Below are 8,875 nucleotides of genomic sequence, written 5' to 3'. Positions count from 1 at the left end.
TTTCGAAAAAAGGAACCGCACAAAATCTGCCTTGATCAACAAATGAATATTGCAACTAATGAAAATAGAAACAAATTGCACAATATTTCTCCTTATGGTGGAATTGAACTAGAGAATCAAATGTGTTTTCCATATAAACTTCCGGCAATTGAATCACATTATCTTAACAAAGATTATATAATTTCAGATAATATAGGAGGGTTGCCCTTCATATAGCCATAGCCCTACCAGAGTGGAGTAGAAGAGAATAAATGTAAGAAGAATTAATCATATCTTAGTCAATTGGGTTTCAAAAAGAAAAAGGTCATGCCTTGATGAACAAATGGATGTTATAGTCGACAAACATGTACAGTAATGAATTGCAAAATATTTCTCATCATCACAAAGGAACCTACAGAAGTATAACAAATGAATGTTACAAGTGATGAAGATGCAAATGAATTGCACAATATTTATCATCATAACAAAGGAACCTACAAAAGTATCACAGCTTCCATCTATACATTTTAATATACACCGCGGTTTCACAATAACGCCAGTGTCAGAGCGAAAACCATTACATTATCAAATCAAAATTAATAGGATTCGACCAGAGTAAAATCTGCTTCGTCACCACGAATCACATGATTTCCTACTAACTACAATTTCAGCTTTATCTTCTCGGACCATTTGAATATATCAGAATACACCTGATCACCACCAATTTCCTCACCGGTTGCCCCAGCAGCAATCCTGATAATATCCTCCATTAAAGCAAAGTTCCCCATAATATCAACGTGGGCACCACTCTGTGTGCCCCTTCCTTCAAGGAGATTCGAGGGTGGAGAATGATTATACTCTCTCACGTAAGTCTTGCTGCCAGAAGGGTTGAAGCGAGTTTTTCCACGCCATGCTTTGGCACACATATACCCTGAACTAAGAACTGGAACAGTCTCATCACCATTCGACATGTAAACACCACCTTTCAAGCAGCTATTCTCATCCCCACCCTCAGCTGAGGCATCTATCTGAAAGGGTATATAGCACTCTGCCTGTGGGGATAATTTATAGACATATGCTCTTTCGGTAGGAATGCCTACTCCATACATCGAAAATATTTCCATTTTAGGCGCATTTGGTAGTCTGCAAATGAAAAGGATGTAAGATAGCATTCATAAACCAACAAAAATAATACACAATATTTGCAGGCTTTTGTATGCATGATCGCCATGCAGCAGATTTTTTTTACAGAACATGCTTTCTTGAAAAAAAAACTAATGTAGGTAACTGAATTAAAATGAGAATGCAGGCAAAAGGTTCTTACTTTGTCTCCAAGGGGTTTGACCAATACTTGTAGTGGCCATATTTTGGATCATCCAAGTTATCAGCAATTCCATATGAAAAATGAACACTACCACGCTGCATCATCCTTGGAGCAACAAAGTTAAAAAGATCTATGATAGAGCCTGCGGTGAAAGCTTTGTAGTCTGAAACTGCCTTTATTCCACCCCACCCTAATTCCTGATACTCTGTCCAGACATCCCGGCATGATGTATTCGAATGGGCAAGATTATTACCTTTGACAGCATCCTGAAATGACGATAATAAGTTTTTTCGGTGCTCACAGCTCAATTTCCAGATAACTACACGTTCCAACTAAATATATCACTCTATCTTGCATCAAGAGTACACCACAAGGTGCTCACAGCTCACCTTGAAGAAAATAACTCATTCTACATACAGTCATATAATACTAGCAAGACAGGTAAATATATCACACTATCTTATATAAAAAAGCAAATCAAGAGCTTCATGTGGTGAACTGGAAGGCTTAAACTGGAGCAAATTCTTAGACAAACAGTTACTTCTTCAGGAATCAGGACTGAACCAGCTAGAATTTAAGCCAACAATGTAGATCATAATGCAATACAAAATGATGAGCGTTGCATACGAGTTTCGCTGAAACAATGAACGAGGTACAGTTTGAGCCAACAATGTTCGATTATAAATGTGATATAAAATTATCATTGTCAAATAAAAGAGTTCCACTGCCAGAATTGATGGAGTTTAACAAAATAACAGTGCAACTAACAAACTGAATACATGTCAGATCAAAGATTTCTGGAATAAGAATAATGCTAATTATTAAAGGCACTGACAAGTACTCCCTCAGTTCAAAAATAAGTGAAGTCTTAGAATTGTCCTAAGTTAAACTTCATTAAGTTTGACTGAGTATATATAAAAATATATCAACATCTACAAAACCAAATGTACTGAACTAGATTCTTTATGAAATATATTTTCCTATTATATATATTTAAATTGCAGATCTTTGCAGATAACTTAGAAAAGTTTGTCTTAGAAATATCCTAGAACTTCAATTATTTTCAAACGGAGGGAGTAGTTAAAGACAATACCACAGACCTAGGAAAACAGTGATTTGCATGTATGATGGTCGTAAGTAAATAGAAGCTGGTATGCTTATGTTATGCTTCTGAATACTCACACGGAATTCTATCTGCTCAATATTTGAAGCCGGAGCTTCCGCTACATCTTTTCCAAAAGATACCATTCTTCCAAAGTTCACAGGCTCTGGATTAACTTCGACAGGTTCCCCATGAACATCCTTAGAAACCTCTGAATCATTGGTCTTCCGCTTCTTGGATTTACACTCAAAACCATCTTCTGGAGACCAATCCAAACCTCCCCAAATAGTCTCACCACCTTTAGGGAGCATTGACATTGTTGAATCCCATGTACGGGTCATTCGCATCAAGTGGCGCAAGGTCTGAAGTCCAAGAAAATCAGAGTCCAGCATTTCTGGTGCAATAGCTCTGTACATGAATGACATAATATTTAGGCCTTATACCACCCACGGTAAATTTCTGTTAATCAAATAAGGAAAAGAATGGCAGGATACTATACCACCCACGGCAACAAATTTATGTTTCAAGTGAACCAGTAAGGTATATACTCAAAACAGTAACCATTTACAGTTCTAAAACTGAACAACGGCCATGCTAATACTTTACATGGTCCATCCATCAAAGTAGATTAATCCAGCAAGGTTACATAAGCTTGGAACTTGTATCTTGTTTGCAACAGAACACCTTATGCATGATAGTGTTGTGTGACTAACAAACAACCATTAGATGTGCGATGATAGGAGATTCATACTTGGGATCATGGACTGGCGTAACAATGAACAACATAATAACAATGAACAACATAATACAACCTATACTTTGGTATTAGTACGGTTGTAAAGAACATGGTAAGGATTCTGCAAATACAAAACCATCTTAACAGATGAATGGCACCACTAACAGAGAAATGCCTAGACATGTGCCGCATGATTACTTTAATTACTTAGAACAATTGATAAGGATACAAACAGAACACAGAATTGCTTAGACTGCTTACAACTATAACATGGGTGCAATCATCAGTTTAGACGCTATCAACTACCCAGCCTCAAAACAACTGAAACGACCAATACCAGCAGGTACTTCTCCATTGTGAAAAATAAGTCAGAACAATCATGTTTACTTGAAATTCACCTCAAAAGGTATCAAAACGGGAACCACTGTTATCAGATACTCCCTCCGTCCCAAAATAAGTGACTCAGCATTGTACTAACTTTGTCCTAAAGTTAGTACAAAGTTGAGTCACTTATTTTGGGACGGAGGGAGTAGTACATAATGATTTTATGTAATGCAACTTCAAACTTCTAAACTAGACCAAGTACTTCCGGCCACATGGTCCTTATCACAGAACACAGGTTAATCACTATGGTCATATCATACTATAGGTGTAACCATGCAGTCATGAATTCAACAATGACTTACAATCATTTATTACCATAGTTACAAATTAGCTATGCGCAAGTAAGACGTGAGAATAAAAGTATAGAGCTAGATGACTTGATGTCCTTGCCACTACAGGTTAAAGCACGCACAGTATCCTGTGGGCAACGTACAAGCATAATTCAGAATGTGCGTGGGCGTGGGCATGGGTGTGTGTTGAATTGTAATTCTATAACAAATAACATGATTTCAGTAGGCACATTAAACATCAGCTACCAAACTTTTATAACTTGAATTACCTAGCCACAGCAACATCTTTGGCTTCAGATGAGAAAAGCCCAGCAACAGCCTTTGGAACTCCTAAGAAAGGCCCACCAATGTTTGCTACAGCTTTGATGTGCTTTGCACACCAATCAGGACCACCACCACCACCCATGGGAGAAGGTGCTTCTACCCACTTCATAAAATGAAGAAAATAGAGAACTCCCATGGAATGTGGGATCACCACCGCCCTATTTCCACCATTAGTCGCTACCAAGAGCTCAATGTTACTCTTTATTCTGCTCAATGTTTGATCACGGGTCTGCAGATGGCGATTTAAATTAGAAACATGACAGAGCATCATATATCAGTAGCATTCACATAACGAAGAAAGTATAGCTAATGATGCAATCTATGTCATACCTCAGTGTTCTGGAATGATAACCTCCAATCATAAGCAGCCATGTACATGTTCTTTTCTTCATATCCAATCCGAGCTAAATTGGCAATCAGGACTGCCCAAACAAAATAGCCAGGGACAAAATAGTCAGCTGCGACAAGGCCTGTGACCGGTCTAACTCTTATTCCTGGTTTATCTAATCCAGTTTCGTTGTCCAATGACATATGTTCAATCCAGCATAAAGGCCTGAAAAATGTTTCAAGAGGATGAAAGAGATTGCAAGCAGAAGCAGGTCAGTGCACAACTGTACCCAAAAGAATGCTCTAGCAAAATGAAGGAGACTAGTACAATAACCAACTTAGAGTATATGATAAGTAAGCTTTGATGACTGCAGGCAAAACATAAAGAGCACCTATTCTAGGCAAAAGCTCCTTCAGTAGAAAGAGTTGGAAAAAATAAACAATAAACTAAAAATCAAAAAGTAACAAACTCTGTAACATGTAACCTTAGCAGTAGTGACTGTAATACAGCATCAAATGAAGTATAACTCTCGGGTCAATCCATGTTACAGCGGGCAGTATAGCATCTAGCTTTGCATGGATATTTCAGTTTCAAGACTGAAGCTATGTCATAAGAGATTTAGACTCTGCTTCTATTTGTAAAATATCAACTTCATTCTTGGTAACAGGGTTCAGGATATTAAATTTGTTCAGACTGTAACATTTTAATGCAGGTATTTACAACAAAGTAAATACAATGCCATATACCATGTAACAGCTAATCCCACAAGAGATTGCTACAGTGCTGAACTTTTAATGTCATATATAGCACGATACACAAGCCCCTGAATGAGATTTCTAATTTCCCAAGGGAATGCAGGAATCGAAATTGAACGAAGAAACGAAACACTAAAAGACTACATTAATTAGTTTTCTAGCACATAAGTTTTAGGATTCAAATTAGGCTTTTCTCTAAACAAGATATTTTACTGTAGAATCTGAAGTTTTGCAAACAAGCAGAGCACCAAGATTACCACCCCTGCCAAAATGTGACTGTAAATAAAGGCAGTTACTTCAATGCAAAGTGAGTCATCTACTTTTCCTACATAGGGATAGCTCAACAACACAAGGCTTAGAAGGAATAGCCGGTATGCTGTTCAGGGATCACGTTATTACTCTCACCAGAAAGTAGGCAACATCGACCTTTCCAGAAAAGCAGTATTTGAATAACAAATAATGAAACAGTCGGATATAAATATCTACTCCAAAAGGCATCCCATGACTACATCAAAAGCTTTATTTAACGCAAATTATAATTTCTTCTAAAGGACCTGAACACACATAATCTAGATTTCTCTTGTACAAGAATTTCCCTATATCAACATCCCCTCATAGCCAGTGGGGGACACAATGTTGCCTAGTTTTACAACATGTGCACTCCATGCAGCTCTCAAAGTCACATCTTGCCCACTCAAATCCTGCTCCCATGCTAGTAACAAAAACCAGCATTTCAAGGCAGCTGAAAGTGATTGTCACACCCAACATTTCATATAAATATACCAAGTACTTACACAATTAAACAGTACAAAACTAGCTTAAGAAACACAAATAAAGTTCAAATTACCAAGAATACTAATCCCTGCACCGTAACAAAACAACCATTGAGAAAGTAATAAAAACCATCCAAAATTGGAACCAACTTTCTATTGAGCACCTAAGTCCCAGTTCTTGACTGAGCACCTCGGCATTGAGGGATCATAGAGCCTGACCCAGATTTCAGAATATCTGGGACGAACCTCTAGTCCTACAGCTCAGATACGTTAATAAGATATAAAATAAATCTACGGAAAGGGCGTTAGAGAACACGAGGGAATGACAGCCTATGGAATCAGACTACTGTCCTGAAGTCCTAACTCTGCCAAAACAATTCCCAAAAGCTCGACAAACAACAAAGCAAGCCAAAAAGAATAACATGGGACTGATTCTATTAAAGGATCCTAGCGTCGATTACTAAAGCAGCCCTAATAACGATCAAACAAAGTAGAGACTTAACGGACACGCGACGGATGCGAATGCAACACCTAACAGGTAAGAAAGCGACCTCTTGTACACGTCGCCGAATGTGCCGCCCCAGAGGCGCTTCCGGAAGAGCCCCTCGGCGCAGTGGTGGCCCTCCCAGAGCTCGAGCCCTCCGGTGACGATCCCCGGCACGAAGATGACGGGGTGCTTGGCGTGCAGCCCCTCCTTCTGCAGCTTGACCCCGGGCGGGTCCGGGAGCGGGCCCGTGATGGCCTCCGTGACGTACTGCGGGAAGGAGGCCGGCATGGCGTTGTAGAGGAAGAGCAGCAGCCACCAGGAGGAGCAGACGCAGCCCACGAGCCAGCAGCAGCTGTCCACGCACGACCACTTGCCCTTGGCCCGCCTCCCGGCCTCCTTGGACGGCGGCGCGGAGGCGGAGGAGGACGGCTGCTCCTGCGCCAGCTTCTTCCCCTTGTCCTTGTCCTTGTCGTCGTGGTCGGAGCCATTGCTGTCGTCGCCCGGCGAGGGCGGCGGCGGCGACTGCTGCTGCCTCCGCCTCCGTAGGAGCGACATGGCGCGCGCGGGCGGGCGAATGGGATCGGTGGGCGGTGCGGGGCGGGGCGGGGCTACCTGCGCGGGCGCACTCGCATCGCCGGCGGTGGCCGGGAGGGGGCCTGGCCCGCAAAACCCTAAGCCGGCGGCGGGGCCCAAGGAGGCGGAGGGGGCGAGGTCGGGAGGGGCGGGGCGGCCTCGCGGGGCTAGCGTTTGTGAGGTCGGGAGAGGGAGGAGGCTCGAGGCCGTAGGCGACCGTCGCGCCGCACCGGAGCGATCCCTGCGCCCGATGTACGTGCGCCGAGCTGGCCACGAGTGCCTGCTGACGTGGGCCCGGCGGCACGGGACGGGTCTGTGGTTCGTGAAGACGCGGTGCGGGTGAGGTGAGGTGGTGGGGGCGGAGTTCGCCTGCCTCTATTGATTGGAACATGTGCGGGGCCCACGGGTGGCGGTCAAGGACGGGGACGGTGAAGTGGGGCCAGCGTAGCTTTGCACAAATGATAATGGCGAACCAACCATAGCAGAACCTCGCCAAAACGTGATCTTTCTGGGGTTTTTTTTTACAGTAAAACGTAATCTTTCGGTTGGCACGGTTTTTCTTTTTTCCGTTTACATTCAAGGTGCAGAGCACGATCCATTCTCATGTAATAATGGGCTTGAAATAATTTAAATTCCTCTGAATATATTCAAGTTCAAGTATCTATTTTTGATAAATATTACTAGTTGCAAATTTTAAGGTTTGGCCTCGTCTTGTCTAGAACGGTGGCTTTAACAAGACGCGAGGGACATCTGGACAGCATGAAGAAAAGCTTTTACTGGAGATGTTACATTTAAGTTTTTCTAAAGCTAGCACGTTATCAATTGGCATGTCCAATCATCCACTGGCTTGTGTTCTTCTTGTAAATATTTCTATCGTCCTTAAAATCCCATGCACCTTGCTTTGCTAATGATCCTAGCAAGATCGTCCTTCTTCTGCCATGATGGTTGCCCTTCTCTGTGTTGGCGGTAAATAGAATGGTTGTACGATTCTATGTTCACTCGGTGACATCTCATTGCCCTTGTCGCTCCCCTGGCACGCGTATTCTTCTGTCATAATGGTCATCCTTCTCTCTGTTGGCATTCTTTCGTCATAATGGGCGTCCTTCCCTTCGTTGGCGGTAAATCGAATGGTTGTATGATTCCATGTTCATTAGGTGACATCTCATTGCCCTTGCCATTCCCCTAGCACGCCTACCCCAAGGAACCTATCATTATGGTGCAATTAGGTGGCGAGCAACCACGCCATGCACCATGACGATTTCAGATTGTGTTGTGAGTGCTGATTATGGTACATGACCGCGACTGAAACTCCCGTCATGAGACGTCGTCGCATTTCAGCACGCATGCATCATTCGTTTGTTCTATATGGATAGTCAGTTTCAACACGTATGTCGGTCATCCAACAACATCCATATGCCCTCGTATGCATTTTTGTTCCTCGGCGGCAATAGCAAAGACAATGATTTCATGTCCTAGCATGTGCAGTCCCACTCGAACATCATGCTCCTGCAGACCCGCATCTACATAGTGGTGGGGAATGGGCACCGGATCAAGTAGATGGCCTTCACAATGTGCTTGTATCGTGTCAACCTTAACATCCGGAGTATAACACATACTTTGTTAAAATTCTTTAAATAGAAACCCGTCCTCGTTCTACATATCCGGCTGGAGTTTGGTTTATTTTTCTTTGAGTCAATTACACCACTGATGCCATAACTTGGCATGAAAAGTCAGTTTAATGCTAAAACTTGTGGTGTGCATTGAAATGGTGCAAATTATGTTTCTATACGAACAAGGTCCTGCTTAGGCGCGCCAACATG

The 8,875-nt window shown here is 42.3% G+C and overlaps 1 protein-coding gene across 1 annotated transcript; it reads right to left on the bottom strand.

Annotated features, from left to right (window-relative positions):
* Positions 1–347: 347 nt before the first annotated feature.
* LOC109745768 (phospholipid:diacylglycerol acyltransferase 1) lies at positions 348–7,348 on the bottom strand. The gene is made up of 6 exons (XM_020304883.4): positions 6,547–7,348; positions 4,470–4,692; positions 4,085–4,368; positions 2,486–2,813; positions 1,304–1,569; positions 348–1,122 (listed from the first exon to the last, which is right to left on the bottom strand). The coding sequence occupies exons 1-6, from the start codon at positions 7,035–7,037 to the stop codon at positions 639–641; spliced, it is 2,076 nt and encodes a 691-aa protein (XP_020160472.1). The 5' UTR covers positions 7,038–7,348; the 3' UTR covers positions 348–638.
* Between the last annotated feature and the right edge of the window lie 1,527 nt (positions 7,349–8,875).

This window comes from Aegilops tauschii, chromosome 5 (genome assembly GCF_002575655.3).
Source record: "Aegilops tauschii subsp. strangulata cultivar AL8/78 chromosome 5, Aet v6.0, whole genome shotgun sequence".
Taxonomy (NCBI): domain Eukaryota; kingdom Viridiplantae; phylum Streptophyta; class Magnoliopsida; order Poales; family Poaceae; genus Aegilops; species Aegilops tauschii.
The sequence above is the reverse complement of the archived record's forward strand: the minus strand, read 5'-3'. Positions and strand labels throughout refer to the sequence as shown.